Source organism: Sinohyriopsis cumingii, chromosome 15 (assembly GCF_028554795.1).
Source record: "Sinohyriopsis cumingii isolate HCF-2022 chromosome 15, ASM2855479v2, whole genome shotgun sequence".
Lineage (NCBI taxonomy): Eukaryota > Metazoa > Mollusca > Bivalvia > Unionida > Unionidae > Sinohyriopsis > Sinohyriopsis cumingii.
The window spans coordinates 88,343,750-88,362,384 of record NC_142975.1 but is presented as its reverse complement, the minus strand read 5'-3'; the positions used below and the strand labels follow the sequence as shown (position 1 = coordinate 88,362,384).

The 18,635-nt window shown below is 34.2% G+C and overlaps 1 protein-coding gene across 1 annotated transcript in view; it reads left to right on the top strand.

The window, feature by feature from the left end:
• LOC149782265 (uncharacterized) overlaps positions 1-18,635 on the top strand; it is a 231,580-nt gene that overhangs the window by 192,009 nt on the left and 20,936 nt on the right. The window contains exons 22-24 of the mRNA XM_089935106.1: positions 6,545-6,637; positions 13,501-13,680; positions 16,610-16,710. Of these exons, the coding sequence (XP_089791232.1) occupies positions 6,545-6,637; positions 13,501-13,680; positions 16,610-16,710 (374 nt within the window). The remainder of the gene's footprint in view (positions 1-6,544; positions 6,638-13,500; positions 13,681-16,609; positions 16,711-18,635) is intronic.

The window sequence follows — 18,635 nt, the reverse complement described above, 5'->3', positions numbered from 1 at the left end:
TCTTCAAAACGATTTCTCTCTTTGATCGATCTGTCAAGAGAGGCAAGGCAGCAGGACCTGGTTCACATACTCGGATGCTATCTGAGGCACATGTCAGTAGCCACAGTCAAAGGCTCTTCAGGAAAACAAGACATAACCCTTCAAACCATGTCATCGTGGCTTAAGTTGGTTCTTCTCATGGCATACTCTGAAATTTCTGAAGGTCACAGCTCATGAAATTCAAGCAATTTTGACAAGTTTCATATCTGAGCATAATGTTTCATTTAAAAACATTGTGCAGTCATTTGGCTGACATGCTCGGTCCACTTTGGCCAGCTTTAATCTGCATGATATGATGTCATAATGATGTGGCTGACCAGATATCCACCAGGCCTCATTCATGATAACATTACCTTTGGTCTGGGAACAAGATTTATAGATTTCACTTGATTCACCTGGAAAACATTGTTGGGAAGGCAATACCTATGTTTGGAACCACAGGGGATTACCAGCAGAATACTGAGTTATACCTTTGCAGTTGTTCTTGATGTCAATTTAGGATTAAGTTAATCTATTTTCTGATGGCCAGTTATTCAGCCCAAAGGGGTGACAATGGTAAAGATTAGGATGCTCTTGCATTTCCTTCTATTCTCATAATGTCAGTGTGATCAGGGAGTGATGGAGAAAGTAAATTTTGTAGTCAGTTACGTTTCTTCAAGAATACTTATGCAGTCACATGACTCTAAATCTCTACCACACTCCCCAACAAATATGAACATATTGTTTATGGTTTGTGTAGCTGATAGGAGGTAATTTGTGAAAGTAGCTTCCCTTCATCTACATGTATGTAGTCAAAAAAGATTTTTTTTTCATTTCAGGAGGGAAAGATTCAGGATGTAGTGGAGGTTATTCCTAATGTTAATGTGGTCAGAGAAACACAGTACTACAAAGTTTTACCTTTTCATCAACTAATGTCTCAAAAATTATTGTAAATTTGCACCTTTAACTCATTCGGCCCCAGAGGTTTTTGTTGTTTTCGCCTGAAATGTGCGTAGGAAAGACATTTGGGAGGCTATTTCTGAATACATCATAATACATTGGCTTTCAACAGATTTTCCATGAGAATAATGCCTGGTTGTGTTAGAAACATCATTTTCCATTGGTTATTTTGCTTGCACATGAGCAGAAGGGTAAAAGTTTTTTTTTTTTTTGCTTAATGGACCCATCATGTTCATATGGGGGCGCTCACCAATTAATATGTACAGTGGAACCCCGCGTTAACGCGATGATCGGGGTCCATAAAATCGGATCGCGTTAAAAGCGGGGTCGCGTTAATGCGGGGTTTTACAATATTTAACTTTTTTTCCGAGAACATATACGTGTATACATGTACAATGATCAAAAGTCGGCTTATCATCAGATGAATATTAACTGGAATGCATTAATTAAGATATATTCAAAATAATCGATGGCTAATACATTTATAGGTTATTACTGTGCATTAAAAACATTTACTAATTTTTATTTGTTTGAACGATAATACAGATTGACCGATAATACCAGACTATCGCTATATCATGAAAAGTGTATCAACACCGTATGCTACCGTGCCGTCGTGGCATGCAGTTCATCCATAATGGATGTAATTTCATTGAAATTCATACAGATTTAAAATATTCAATAATTTTGTAATAGTCTGAATTCGTCGTGTAAAATATAGGATGAACAAAATATTGAAACCATTTACTTGCCGTCTGATATCGTACGGTCATTGCATGCAGCTATTCCCGGGTCTACATATGGTGTCTGTATTGGATATTATTTACTTTCAACTGTTTGTTGTTTGATCACACCGCCAAGCACAGCATACATGTTGGCGGCTTTCGTCCTTTGATGTTTATTAAATTGTGCGACTCTTGTATCAACCACAGCTTTGTCTGCTGCTTGGCTGTGATTGCAGTTAAATAAGAAGCCCATGTCGGCTATTGTTTGAGCAACGACTGTATACAGAATTCATGGAAGACAATCACAAAGACGATTTACTGGCTTTACTCATGGATCCGTAATAAGTAACACTTCCAATAATGTTTACTTCGGCTTAACAATTCAAAAACCTAATGAAACCAGTTTTCTCTTCTAGAGTAGAATACGGAGCTTCACCACAACCTGTTCAAATTGATAAATTTCAGAAGCCAAGCGTTGTATACACTATTTCTCGTACGTTATATATATCGTATTATTTTAGAATTCATACACGATCACTTCTCCAAAATCACTTAAAGAACCTGGATAAATTGTTAAGTTCCGATCGTTTATTATTAAAAGTCATATGCGAATTCTTCCACCAAATTATAATAAACGTTTTACACACTATTTCTCGTACGTTAAACAAATATTTTCACGGTCCGATAAAAATACACGTAAATGAATTTCAAATTTCAGGAACCATGCCACGATCATATTATTTTAAAAGTCACAACTAATCTCATGCCCAAAATGAAGTTAATTTCTTGTTTTGTTTTTTTTTACTTTTCTTCAAATTTTTTTTCTCCATGTGTGAATGAATATACGAAATTTCGGGAGCCATGCTACGACCGCGTTATATCCAAATTCGCGTTATGGCGGGGCGCGTTATAGCGGGGTTCCACTGTACTTTAGAGAGAGTGACATATGTATGGTGAAGTAGTTTGCATTTAAAACATGCACAATGGAGAGAATGTTGGTATACCTATATGCTACAGTAATGTAATGTGGATGATATTTCTTTGGATATTGTACTTTTGGAAATTGTACATGATTTAAGCACACTGCTAACTAAAATGACTGCTCTCTTGTGTTTAAAAAATCAGCCTGAATTAGTCTAAAGTACACTATACAAAGCAGCTATTAAAATAGGGAAAATGAATTTTGCCAGACTAGACAATACCAGCTTCTGAAAGTGCAATGAATGAATTGCCAAATATATAAAATGTAAAAAAAGTTATCAGCTCTTTTTTATACAGTTTACCTCTTAAGTTCAGGAAGTGAAAATGACCAAGTAGAGCTAGCACTTTTTTGAAAGGTGCACATTTGAAGTAAGGCCAAGCTGTATACTCTATAACCCATAGTACACCCATCAATCATACACCAAAATAAAGGGAATTAAAGGTTCTTTTAATTATACCTAAGATATACAAGGTCTTTTTTAAATAGCCAGTATAACCAGTGAGGAAAGCCGGGGAAATTCTTTTTCTTAAAAATCCTAACCCTATGGAAAATACGAAACTGTAGAGCGCCACCTATAAAGACCGCAATTTATTCCAAATGGCCACCTTATCCTAGTTTTTGCAAAGAATCACCTGTCTGTGTGCAGTTAAGACCAGTCTGCCTTAGATCTGAGGCCAAAAGGTCTAAAATCCAGACACAAAATTGCATTCCGACCAAGAGCGAATTTTGGGTGGGAAAAAAAATGGGTCCAAAAAATGAGGTTTTTCCTCTGTATTTTGTAGTACAACTAGAACTTCCAGATTATTTGGTAACATTTTAGAGCTATATCTGTCTGCATTTTTGTAATACCACCCACATTGGTGTATCTTAAATGATCTTGATGATGCAGAGCCCAGAAATAGGGTACAGCCTCATCATGCCTACAGAGGGGATTGGGGCCAAATCAGTTAAATATGTTTGATGGTTCCTTTTTGACTCACCTGTGTTGTATTACAGAATAGCTTATACAGTGACTTGGACTTTGCTTTGGAATTAAGCATGAATGATAGTATGTTCATAACAAGCTTTGTAGATTGGATGGTTATACCTGTACAGGTGTAAGGCTTTATGTAAAAATAATCAGGCATGTAATTGACTGGTCATGTGCCTTTTCAGTTATTGATTCAAAACCATAGCCAGAGAGAAAGGGACACACCTATATTAATTATTGAATTCATTGTTTTTAGCTCAAATGACCATAAACCCAGGTGAACTTACAGCAGGGTCCAGCATATGTCATGCATCATCTATCATGCATCTATTGATAATGCTATTTAAATTTATTCCATAAAAAACCTACCAATTTTGACCAAATGTGGCAGTGCATCCATCTGGAAAGCTTTCAGATATTTAGAAAGAATGCCAATCTGCCATCAAATGTCACAGTCATTGCTCCAAATAATAAGTTTCTGTATGTAATTCTTCTAAATAAAAAATAAAAAAACACTGAGTAGAATGTGATAAAATTTAATAGAAAGGATCCTGGCAGTAAGACCTTTGGTGCCAATTTACCTTAAAATATGGCAACCATTACTAAAAATGGAAATATTTTTAAAAAAAGCTTCAATCTACTTGTTATGCAAAACTGTTGACTAGAATTTGACTGAACTCGACATGAATCATTGGGGCTTATGGGTGGCTGAGTGATCTAAGGCTCTCACCTTTAGAGATCACTGACATCTCACACCTGTCCACTTGGGTTCAAGTCTTGGAGTTCTTGAACATGGATATGTGAGAAAGCTTGCCAGAAGCTTACCATTGGTCTTTCTGGGGCTTTCTCTGCCAGACATGCTTGCTGCCATGTATAGCCTGTCATGTACTGAAAAATGGCATTAAACCCAAAACAACGCATCATCCCATCTTAAAGCCTTTTCAGATTTATACGGTGATGCTAATGTGTCATTATTTATGACTGCCATTGCAAAAAATAGAAAAACATTTAAACATCTTCTCCAACACCACAGAACAGAATTTGATCAAACTTGACAATAAAAATCCTGGTACAAATTCCTTTGAACTTGTACAGTGATACCAATCTGACATCAGATGTGGCCACTGTTGATAATATAGCAAAACCTTTAAAAACATTTCTTCTAAAAACTGCTCAACACAGTTTTACAAAATTTGACAGCATCCTTACATAAAGGGCTTTCAAATTTGTGCAAATAATGATTAATTGCTATATACAATTTCCATGATAACTTAAATAAAACATACTGTATTTTGCAGTTTTTCTGTTAAAGCATGGGAAGCATCCTATAATAAGGACTACTGGTAATCACAGATTTAGGGCTATGCAGTGTTCTCTCCATTGCAGAAGAAATTTAAAACTGATTTTTGAAAATAATTTTAGAACACAGGATTTATAAATTTCAGTAAAGCCAAGTTATTTATATTAGCAAAATAATACAGCTTAGGGGTTAAACTGAATAGTCTGTAATCCAGGGGTCTCAAACTCAAAGCACCCTGAGGGCTGCATGAGGGTATTTTCGATGGCCCAAGGGCCACACCACCTTTGTCATCTCTCATGAGACCTTGTGATGCCAATCATTTTGCAAGCCACAGGATACTGCTTGGTGGGCCGCATGCAGCCCACAGGCCATGTGTTTGAGACCTCTGCTGTAATCTAAAGCTGAAGAAGAATATAAAATAGAAATATTAAAGGTAACTCTCTAAATAAATGAAATTAATTTTGGATAAGATTAGCTTGGAAAACAGTATAGTGTTGCAGCGTCAGAAATGCAAGACACTTTTGTCCCATTGTCCAACAAAGACTAACCAAAGCTACTAAATACCTTAAAATGATATTGCCATATACAAAATGTCTGAAATATTTGTTGCTTTTATATTATTACATGTATATTATTACATATATATTCATTATTTTAAGACATTTCATATATTAAATGCCATTAATAACAAATTATTTTTAATTCATATTTTTTTTTTTTTATCTTTCAATATGAAAAGACAATATTCCAATATGCATTTCTCCTGAACCTCTTCCAGATTTCTGTCATTAATCCATATATCGAAACCCACCAATTATCGGGATGCCAGCCCTGAAAATTTGCTCATTAAAAAATATAGAATAATTAAAAAAGTAAACTAATTCCTGATATTCTAAATGTTGAGACCAGATTGCCTTTTCTTCATTTATAGATACAAGTATTAGACAACATACTCATTAAGATGCTTGCCCAGTATTTGTTAGTACTAGTGGATATAGACTAGAAAACATGATTTAGTAATGGCTACTTTTGCATGCTAATTATGGCCTGTTCCAGTTTACAACAAGTTATATCAGACAAATATTTAAGTGTCTATATAGAGAGTGCATATCTAATTATTTTATAACATGTTTTTAAGTAATAGAGACAAGCTCTTTTCACAGAGAAATAAAATTAAGTCATGCAACCATGGTTTACATTTGGTAAATTGCTGTTTAAAAATAAGTAAAATATAATTCTTTTTCCAACTTATAAAGTTGACCCAATTTTCTTAAAGGAGTGAACCAGAAATATCCGTATTATTTTTATAGGCTTAATGTGGTAGTTAGGTGCTCCAAATTTTCCTTTCCTCTCCACAGTTTCCATACATCTCCACAGTTTCCATACATGTATGAATTTGCTGTCACAAGTTTACATATGTCAGTTGCCCAGGTGAGTGATATCAGGTCCACTTTAGTCTCATGTTATCAAAAATTTTTAACAGTTACCAACTGTTTGTAACAATTTTCTTTGAGTGTTTTTGTGTATGCTTGCCATAATGATAGAAGGCACCAGTGATAAGGACTATATCAATCTATTGATCATTTCAGGTAAAAGAAGATGGCCAGAATGATGTTTCTGGGGATGTTGAGACAGTCCACAAGCCCAAATACTGCTTTAAGCTGCTTTGTGAGCATGAACAGGTATGTAAAAGTTGTTTGGAATGCTAATCTGCTGGAAATGCTCTTTTAAATTGTTTTTGATTAAACATGAGATTTGTGAGTATTGATAAAGAATAATGTTTTTATCTCATCTGCAAGATGATGGTGGGATGTATGTATTACTTTTCCAATAAATATGGCAGCATTAATATTAGGACACAGTGTTTAAGAATTTCAAAATCAGATGGGGGGGGGAATAAATTAGTGTACCAGTCACAGGTGCTACACCATGTTCTTCACAACCCATTTGTTTCTTTGAAGATTACAATTTAATAGATTTGCACAACTTTTGTGAACTTTTCTTCTGACAACTTAGTATGAAAGTAGTTTTTTAAAAAGTACAGTATAAAAGATCTGATGGCAATTGGCAATCTTCAAACACTCTGAATAACCTTCACAACATTGTACCACCATTCACAAGTACTTCACATTTTGTAGCCCACCACCGTTTACAAATTCTTCACATTCCTTTTCCCCTGCTTTGTCAAGTTTCTGTTTCAAAGTTGGATTTCAGGCATCAAATGAAGAAAAAAAAACTTGTAACATCCAGGTCGAATAAATTATTTTAAAGTAAACTTCACATAATTAAGTTCCTTTTCATAAGGAGTTATTGATACAGTTCTTTGCCACATAGTTCCAAAAACATTTAACACGGAAACCTCAGCTTCAAGTCTGAAAACTTTAATGTTTTTAAACATTTTACTTTGATTAAATTGAGGTTAGACTTATAATAGAATTTTCTTAAGCATCAGGGATACAGTTGATTGTGATTCAATGCATCAATGTCTTTATATTCTTAGATGAATATATTTTTTTTTAAAATTTGGATAGATCAACAGATTTAAATAGAAATGTATACATTTGAGCTCTAATTAATCCCTATATATATAGTCATTAAATATTCAATTTTAACCATGGTATATAAAGACAACAACAGACCAGCTTATAGCCATATTTTAAATGGTGTTTTGAACCATCAGAACAGTGACATGAAAGAAATGGGGAGTATCTGCTTGATTTGACTAAGGAAAATCTTAAAATAATATTAAATGTTATAGAATTTCCAACAATAAAATTATTAAAATATTCAAAGTTCCCAAATAAGGAAAAAGTCTAGAGAAAGAATAGGTTTGTTCCTGACCGAGGAAAAGCCAATTAATTTTGCAAATATTGAACAAAAGTCAGGGAAAACCTGTGAATTTTCAGCTGCCACTTGATGACAAAAAAATATATAATTGAGTCATAACTAAACTGATCATGAATTAATTTTTTTTACTTGTTACTGCAATTTTGGACATTGCAGAACTCTTAAATCAGTTGAGATACAGTAGCTATTTGGGTCATTTGAGTGCTTGCCTTAAACATGTTATCATAGTCAGCCCAAGTGCTTAAGCAATCTGATTAGATGGTAGACTGGTTACCCCGTACTCCACACCAGTATTTTTCTTATGTGGAAGGTATGAAGAACAGCTTAAACCTACATATTTGCTTCATGTCATCTCAATAAATTATTATGACTTGTTGGTCTTCAGCTATGTAACAGAAGGATCCAAAACCAACAAGTGTTGTAAAATTCAACAAATTTAATTCAAAAAAAGTGAAAATTTAAAAAGAACTTACAGTATTATGGATTAAATCCCATATAATCCTAAAACTTCTATTACAAGTCCAAATGGTAGAGTGTTCTGAATGAATTCCAATCTTGAATGTGCTGATGTACTAATAGTCTTGAATATGTTGGTGTCCCAACAGTCTTGATGTATTACAATGATATAATCCAGAATGTCTTTGAATGAATTCACAATAAACCCAGTAGTGTTTTAGTCCAAACTGATTTCTCTGAAACTACATATAAGGACAACAGTAAATAATTCCACAGACTGAAATTAAATAGGAATGAAGACTTTGTTGACAAAAACCTCTGTTATATACATCCTACTTTACTTGTTGCATTAGTATCTTCTCAATCATCTTAATGGAAAATCACACCATCTGTAAACATGTCATAAGCAAACTGGATGATCCACACTATTTTTTTCTTTTTGAATCAATACTATCAAACCCCTACATCGCTTACATCAACAGACATTTTAAATAATTGACAAATTTGGAGCTGGAAGAACAGGTGCACTCTTAAATATGGCCTTTAATTTATTAAAAGCTTGTTGACATTTTTCAGATTAATGAAATTTGCATTTCTTACTCAACAAATTTATTAGGGGTTCAGCATTTATAAAAAAAATTAGAGCAAAACTTCAAATATCAAGCCATTCTCAACCATTGTAACAGTTGCTCTTTACTGAGAGGCAGTGGAAATTCAGAGATAGCCTTGACCTTAACCTGTCCAGGGTTAACTTGACCATGTCCAACAATATGTCCTAAAAATAGTAACACAAGCACAACAAAACTCACTTTTGACTAAATTGTCATATTTTCATCACCAAGTTGACCAAAGAATTTCTAAATAGTTTCCAAGTGATCTTTCCCGGTATCATTTTAGTTGATGATGTACGTGTCTGTTATCTAGACCAGATGTTATTATGTTCATTAAATGCTGGAATGTTGGAGGAGACTTTTTCTTACCAAACGGCATCACTTTATATGGATAAAGTCCATCAGGATTTGCAATGGCTGAAATTTCTTTTGCTCTTTCTGTGAGTGGAATTTGCCAGAATCCTTTTAAATGGTCAAATTTGGTGACATATTTTGCATTTCCAGTTTTGGTCAATGCCATCATCAATTTTTGGCATTGGAAATTAATTTATTTGGTGACACTGTTGACTTTTGTATTGTCAGTAAACATACGGAGAGTGTTATCTGTTTGAGGCACTAGTGTACATGGTGAATTCCAGTTACTTTTACTTGGTTCTATGAAATTATTCTCCAGCAAATATTGAGTTTCTTTTGTCAGACATTCCTGCTTCAGACCAACAGTCTACCATTTTTCTCCTATATGGTTCATCAAATGCTGGAATGGCTTGCAGATGAGCTTAAGGCATCTTCTTTTGGGTTTACCTACCATTTGATAAGTGTGACAAGACCTAAAGTATTTCAAAACATCACTTTCAATTGTTGGCCAATAAAAATTATTAAAATCTTATGATAAGTCTTATTTTATACTCCTAAATGACCAGCCAAGGGAGTTTCATTGGCTAGACTAAGAATTTTCTGTCAATATGACTTCAGAATGCCAATAATATAACTCACTGACCTCAAGAAGACTCTATTTACTCTTAAGAACCCCATTTTATTTTTAGAAAATAACAAACTGGAACTTTTGTAGCCTCAAGTTCACTCATAACCCTCTGAAACAAACAGAAATTCTCAAAATCTTTTTCCTATTCAACAGTGAGTGATTGTCGTTTGTCACCCTGAGAGAATGAATAGTAAAAAGAGGATCACTGTGTGAGCCAAAGTGACATAATCAAAAGCCTGACCAATACATGTCAGCTAATGGAATAATTTCCTATCAACATCATTCTCAAGGGCTCCTTTGCCACTGCTCTAGTAACTACACAAGCAGGATATAAATTGGGGATTTCATTCTCAAATGGTTAAACTTTTTGATCCAAACAAGTGGATTAACCACAACCTTACCTCCAGCTAGGTCACTAATAAAAATATACTTTCGATAGATAAGTCACTACTCCAACTGTCATGGGTCCTGAATGATGCACTCTGCTCCCTGAATAAGAATATTTTCACTAGAAGAAGAACTCTCAGACAAAGGCAAAGTACCTGTTTACAGCAGACTCTGAGAAGCTCCTGTTTCCTTTAAAATTATAATAGAAGTACTATAGAACCTCTCGACATAAATGGTTCATAATTTTCCATAATAAAATGAGACTGGGGTTTGTTTGACCCAACCAGAATATTTCTTTCAGTACAAAACCATGTCCTTTTCCTCTTAGAAATAAGAGCATTTGGAATAGCTCTGTCTTTATTAAGTTTTGTATTTTTTAATCTGTAGCAATCAGAAATGATGTGCCCTTTCTTTTTACAATTACAGATATAGAAAGAGATGAGGATTTCTTATCAATCTTAGTAGATGTATGATTCCAAATACTTGTGCTAGATTGAGATTAGGAAGTATTTGTATGAGACTGAGATGATTGTTACCAAAGAAAAGGAAGACTTATTGACATACGGATCTCTGTGAGTCAAGGAATAATCATCAGCTGTACAAGCATCATTTTCCAAAGACTCTAGCTTTTGCTTATCAAAATTGGTTTTGACATCACTATGAACTCTTCAATTAATATATTGATCTGTCTGAGGTTAAGGTATTCCTTATCAACTTTCTTTGCTGAGCTCTCGTTTGTCTTTTTCCCAAAATAATTCAGCATAGGCATGTTCAGTTTCTTTTCTGCAAGTCCTAAACCTCAGGTACCAAGATATATTAACCACACCATAATCAGCACTCTGTAGTAACAACAGTGAAATGTGGACATCACGAGCTTTACTAATAAGTACACTTTATAATTATAAAGTCCAGTGCTCTTTTTTTTCTCAAAATAAGGAAAGTATTTACCTTCTGTTATTTTACTAAATGGTGACATCAAAATCTGAACTTGAGTGTAAAAGGGGATGTGTTTTCCATCTGCCCATTCTAATTCTTTTAATTTCAGTTGCATTTCCCTTTCTTCTCTCTCTCTTTCTGAATTTGCATTTACCTCTTCTCACTGCAACTCCTTCTGAAGCTGAAGCTGTTTTAACTCCATCTGGTTTTTTAACTGTAATTCTTTTAATTTCCTATCAATACTAGATATAGACTTACTAATCAAACCCCAAGCACTTTTATCTAATAGTTTCTTTCCATCCAAATACTGGACCAATATTTTTTTTTTTTTATTTCCTGCTTTGCATTGTTGACTATTCTTTTACTTCTGAAATATCAAAATGTTTGGCAAGCTCAAGCAATTCATCTTTTTCAAAGACTCTAACCCTTTATTGGATTTGAAACAAAGTTGTACATAAGATGACATTGTGAAGGCTTGTTGGTTTCTCTAAAGATTTCTCAAATAAGTGAAATGAAAATTTTTACCAGTGACAGCAAAACTTCCAAGTCAAAGTCAGTTCAAATCAGATCTGGTAGGGCTGGGGCAGCAGCACAGATGGCTGCTAGATCCAACTAGACCAATCAACACAGCCCATTAGCTTCATTGGCTTTGCCAGTGAAAATTTTGGAAGTGAGAAGATCTCAACTTCAGTTTCTCAGCCATATATATATATGTGTATATATATATATATATATATATATATATATATATATATATATATATATATATATATATATATATATATATATATATATATATATACATACACACACAAGTCCCAGATCAAGGGATCTTGGGCTGTGTTACTTAGGTCATTAGGAGAATAGGTTATCTTTCATATGGGGATCCAGCTACTCAGATCCAGAAGAATACCCGAGGTAGAGGTCATATGCTCAGCATCCATTCTTCCTATTACTTATTCTCCAAATGTAATTTGATTAGGGAACATATTTGAAGGAGAAAGCAAATTTATAAAGTAAATTATATTTCTCCAATCACATTACTTGAAAACCCTCCCAACCACCAGTGACCCTGCCATGTGAGCATCTGCATTAATGTCTCATTCAGCTAAAAACTGGCAAAACCTGGTGGTATCAAGAGGAGATAATGGACAAGAGTTACTGCCCTTTGTCTATCAAAAAATAGACAATAATACAATTTTCTTCATTTAGTAGGCTAGATTCGTGAGGTAGCAGGCTAATATTCCTAATGTAATGTGATTGGGGAATATATTCTCAGAGAAACATAATTTACTTTTAAAAATTTGCTTTCTTTGAGGAGAGCCTCTAAACATCAAAGAGAGTGGCATCATGTGGCATGTGACACTGAGAGTATGTTTACATTTTCAGATTTTGCATGCCTGCAAAATCAGAGAATATAATGTTAAGATGTCTGTCTCTATATGTATCTAACTGTACGTCTGTTACCTTTTTAATTTATAGACAACTTTAGTTTTACACCGTCAATGTTGTTTGTTCTACTGATTACTCTGAACAATCTTCCAAGCTTTGGATTATTTCTGAGGAGTGTAACAAGATGCATATTTATTTTTGGTTCAGTAGGTCAAAAGTCATGGCCATGTTGATTGAAAAAGAAAAAAATTGTTTCTGAACAGTAAATTGAGTGCTACACAACATGCTGGACCAAACTTGGTATTTTGAATGCTCTTGGGGCAAACAGAACATCTATTGACTTCTGTACTTGATAGATCAAATATCAAGTTGCAGCAAATGAAAGAAGAAAAATAGAAGTTCTCATGGCAACTTAAGTTCTACAGCATTTACCTTGAGTAAGCACTGTGGAAGGTTTGTACTGGAGACAAAAAAGACGTTGATTTTTGGATTAAAACAGCCATGGGTCTAGATTACTAAGACCTGTATCAAAGATCAATGGTTTCCATACAAAAGATTTAGTCTTGCATTGCCAGAAAGGGAAATAACTTGTGAGATACACAAGAAGGGAATTCTATAAATAAATAACATCTTAGGGCAAGCATATAATTCATTATACATTCACTACTGTTGAAAAGATGGGATGACATTAACAAGGCCAGCCATTTGCACATGGTTGAATTTATTGACCATAAGGAAGACAATGACTCCCATGTACATTGATGAGGAAATCTTGGAATAGAATTGGACATGTTTTTTTTTTGTAGATATGCATAGTGGATTTCAGTTACCTCAGGGAATGATACTATTATTGGGGGATTAGACATCTATCAGCTTTTAATTTCATGACTTCAAATAATTCTTTATTTTATTATTTTATTTTCTTTATCCACAGGGTTGGCATGTGGTGGCCCCAGCTATTCCATTCCCAGAGCTGACAGCCAGAGAAGAACAGGACTTCATATCTAATGTGGCACCATATCTGATGCGGATCATGGCCATACTGAAAAACATCAACATGCGGCTTACCTGTCTCACAACACCTGAAGGACAGCAGTTCCTACAGAAATTAGAGGTATTGTATATATGCACTTAAAAGTTGAGTCCAGCTGCAAAAAACATAGACCATGATCTGTATCAAATAATGTGCCAGCAGATCAGGGTCAGTGTTTGTTCTGCTGATTACTCTGAACAATCTGCATATACCCAGAGCAACACATTATGATATGGCAGATCTGTGTCTGTGCAGTTTGCAGCTGGGCTCAACTTATAAGTGAGTGTACATGGTGTGAATTCTTTAGTCTTGTTCAAACAGTTTCAATGACTTTGTGAGATCCCCACCACCGAGAGTCTCTTGCAGCTTTGTGATATCCCCTCCAGCCAGTCTTATGTAGCTTTTTTGAGATTTCAACCAAGTTAGTCTCATGTGGCTTTGTGAGATCTCCACCATTCAAAGATTTAGTAAAATGCTTCATTGACTGTTGATTCTAACAGAAGGTGCTTTGGTTACATTTTTAGAAACAAAACCACAGACATTTCTTGCTATCCCAGAATTTATCTTGACATACCTTCTGCATTCATTTAAGCCAAACTTGTATTGTAAACTTAAAAGAATATCTTATACATTAGTTTGTAAATAGATGCCAATACAAGAGTTGGGTTTTAATCAGACACTGAAATCAATTTATGTAGTTGCCCTTGTTTACCTAAAATATGATGTCATCTCATCATCAAGAAAATATTATGTCACCCCATCTCATCAGTCAATGAAATCACTTTCCAAAATTTTTAGAAAGCCCCTCTATGGTTATGACAAGGAAAAATTGGCATTTCTTTTTCTAGATTCTTATTTGGCTAAGATCTCTCAGAGTCAGATGTGAAGTCTGTTCAACAGACTTTAGAAAGCCCCTCTATGGTTGTGACAAGGAAAAATTGGCATTTCTTTTTCTAGATTCTTATTTGGCTAAGATCTCTCAGAGTCAGATGTGAGGTCTGTTCAACAGACTTAATATGCATCTAGCTGCAAATGCACAGACCTTGGTCTGCTAATGTATAATGCAGGATCAACAAATTATGGTCTATACTCTTCTTTGTATTTATTAATTTAAAATGAACATTAGAACCTGATCTATTAATGGGTCATTCTCTGATCATGACATATCTGGTCAAGAGATTATAAAACTCCTGAACTTGAGTTTGACATCGAGTTTTTATTTTAAGCCAATGAAACATTGTATAACAAATGTAAAGTACTTTGTGATTGGCTGACACAAAATCTCAATGACAAGGCTCGATCCCAGACAATTTTATGATTTTCCTATTTGCAGTTGGGTGCATGCTATGAAGGATAAATAAGTACATGAATTTTTAAGAAATGACATTGATATTACATGAACTTTATACGGTGGGGAAAAGTTTCTCATACAATCATCTATTGAAACAACTAATGAGTATTGTAATATTTATCTGTATTGGTCACACTTTTACACAACCACTTTAAATATCACGTAGCAGTTCTCTTAAGTAGTGGAAAGTCTTTGCAATTATTAGCTATTCTGATTCAAGACCTGAAGAGATTATACAGTGAGTCTGCATCAGTCTGCCATGCATCATCAGTTAACAGTTGTTTGTTATTGCTTCTCCAAACTACTTGTAGGTAGGTCTTAAAACTTTGATGGTCCTAAGTGAAGATAGTGCCTTTTGGACATTAAGTGTCCACAGCCTTCTTGGAAATCAGGTCTTTATCAAGCTGTTGTTGCTTGTAATTGGCATAGCTAAAATAAAATCACTGAATCATGCAATTTGATAAGAACATTGTCTCATTGACTTGCATATACCTTTTAAGAGTTTCTTCAGGCATACCGGTACTCCATTTTGGATCAATTCATGGTCTTTGTAAAGCAAGTTCTTGTCTTGTCTTCACATGGAAACTTGGATTGCAGCTTGCAATCTGTCTAGTTCAAGAACCATTCAATATATGGAGGAATTTTGGTGGAAAAACATTGTCTGTCATACCTTGATGTGAAATATAGGTTTTGTTTAATGTGCCCTATTTTTGGACATAGCATTGGCTAATGCCATTCATCTTCATATCCTTATATGAGACTTTGCTTGTAATCACCATACATAGTTCAAGAGCCATTCAGATATTTTGATGCAATTTGATGTGAACATTGTTCTCTAGACCAAGATGTGTTTTGTATGGATTTTGTCTTGTCTGCTCCATTTGGACATAGCTGTGGCACTTGTGGATCCACCTCATATCTTTGCATAGGATGTTGTGTCTGTTGACAAGTGCTTGAAGGACTTTGATTTCAAATTGTCTGAATGCACATCTTCTGACTTCAGATTTCCCCACACAAGTTCCTTAGTTTAAGGTCCTAGAAACCACATTTTAGTGAGCAATGCACTAGTAGCTTTAAAAATCATGTTCATTGATTAATTTCTTTTACAGATGGAAGTTCTGTATTAATAAATGAAGCAGGTCACAGATGTCAAGCAAGTGGTATATGTAGATTGTGCCATGGACTGTAGTTCATATTTATCAACAAAAATCTTTAAAGGAAAGACAGGAAATATTTTAAATGTAACTGAAATAGAGCCAAAATAAAGATGGTTAGTTTATGGAAGTATTTTCTGTATTCTGAGATTTAAAAAATAAGAATACTGGATTGGGAAGTGGAGAGTTTCTTGTTAATGTGAATTGCAGCCAGTTACAGAAACAAATCACATTTTTGTTATTTAATTGCCATGAATGACTGCAGTTGTTTCAGAGGCAGGCTTTATTTGATATTCAAACAAATTAATTGTAGTTGGTTAGGTGAAATCTAGATTTGTTATTGGACTATTATAAAAATTCACAATAATTTCTTTCATTTTATAACAACTTTTGATTTTTTGAAAATGAAATCAGATGAGATAGTATTATGCAGGAACAACAACATCCAACAATATAGAGTCAAGTAAGAATGGAAACTTTAGCACATATCATCTTCTCATTTCAGACCAATACTATGAATGAAGCTGATTTTAAGGAAGCATATTTCAAGATTAGAAAATTAGTTATGGAAAAAGATGAGGAAATGGTGATGGGCAACCTTAAAAGGTAGGTCTTAAGCTGGGAATTACAGCATCCAAATTTTAAAATATTCAAATTTTGTGTCATCTATAAGTACATAACAGTTATACATGAATCATAATTAGATTGTATTATGTTATGTTGTCTTTCTATCTGTCTGCTACCAATTCTGTTTCTGCACAATAACTTGAGTTGTCCAAGATATACAGTTACTAAACTTTAAGGATGGTTTGAAATTGGGATAAGAAAGATAAGTATCAATTTCAGGGTCAAAATCACAAAAGTTGAAGTCATCATGACTGAAAGAAGAAAAATGGTATCTGCACACTAACTTGAGTTCTCCACCATCTATAGTTATTCTGTAGATTACTTGCATTTGGATGAGGAAGAACCCTATTGATTTGGGGTCAATAGGTCAAAGGTCAAAGCCACTGACTGAAAGAAGACAATTGGCTGCCACATAATAACTCGTTCTCCATCATCAATGGTTACCAGATTTGTCAGTCACTTGCATTTGGGATAGAAAGAAGGCTGTTGATGTAGGAGTCAAAAAGTCAAATGTCAAGGTGCTGCCAGGACACAATTGCATGAATCACAAAATTTGTACAAATTTGTGCATTTGGAGAGCAATGATGCACATGAATTAGTTGCACATATGAAAACATACTCTGCACAGTATACAATTTTCATTGCTTGTCATGGCATTAGTATCAGGATATCTTTCAGCATTATTTTGAAATTAAAGTAGAAGAGACAGAATACCAAGCCTGATTAAAATACAGACAATTTAAAAGTAGAGAGCAATTATTATTAATTTTCTTAAACAATTTAGCCCAGTGGAAGCATGTGCTACAAAACTATATAGCCCTAAAAGGGTTAAGATATAATGAATAACCAAGAATCAAAAAATGAAATTAAGAAGTAAAGATATTTATTTGATCAAAATACTTCAGTCTGAACGAACAGATGATGGCATTGTTGGACTTAAAACCTTTATAGAACATTATAGAACAGATGAGAAATCTGGCATAGTAGTTAGTAAAGCAATGCTTCGAGAAAGTAAAACTTTTGCAGAGCTTATGCTAGTGAAAAATCTTATTTTGGAGAAGTATGCAAAAGATAATACTTGTGAGCTCTGGAAAAAGAACAGTTTTCCAGCTTGTTCAAACTGGCTAAGCTAACTTTGCATATGCCCCTTCAGATAGCAATCTAGAAAGGGGGATCTCAGCACAGAACAAGATTCATAGTTTTTGCACAGATAAGGAACAGACTAAGCTCAGAAACAATCAACAGATTAATGCTTATACAACTATTAGTTAACAGAAATGAAAAGCTCTTGACTTGAAGTCTAAACAATTCATAAATAACTTAATTTGAGTGCTATTATTTGTTCCATAATTTCAACCAATCAGTGAGTGGTTATGGCCAACTTTAAAACAGTGAGTAAAGTTATAATTTGATAAGCTGATTGCAGTGGATGTGACTGTAAAAGCATCCTTGGTAACATTTTGTGAACAATCTTTTTGCAGCTGGATACTTTTCAGTGCCACTATTTTTGGCTGCTAATAAGAATGATTTCTTTTTATAACAAACTAGTTATTCTGGTCATTTCATATGAAGCTAGTCTATTGTCACTTTTTTATCCTTTTGCACTCTTATATATTCCTTTGAAAAGTTAATTATACTGACAGTTAAGATGAGATTTGCTCAGATATCAATAATAAATTAACAACAACGATCAAAAGATTTAAGAGCTCTTCCAGTGAAACATATATCCCCACCGGGGATAACACTTTAAAAAAAAAACTTCTGTGGGAGGTTGTGTTTGAAACTGTATTGTTTCTGACACTGGAGGGTTGGTTAGGAAAATCACTTCTGGTGTGGGTTGTGTTAACAAAATCAGAAAGCACAAGTGTGGTTGTCGTTAAAAAATGAATATATATTATAACCAT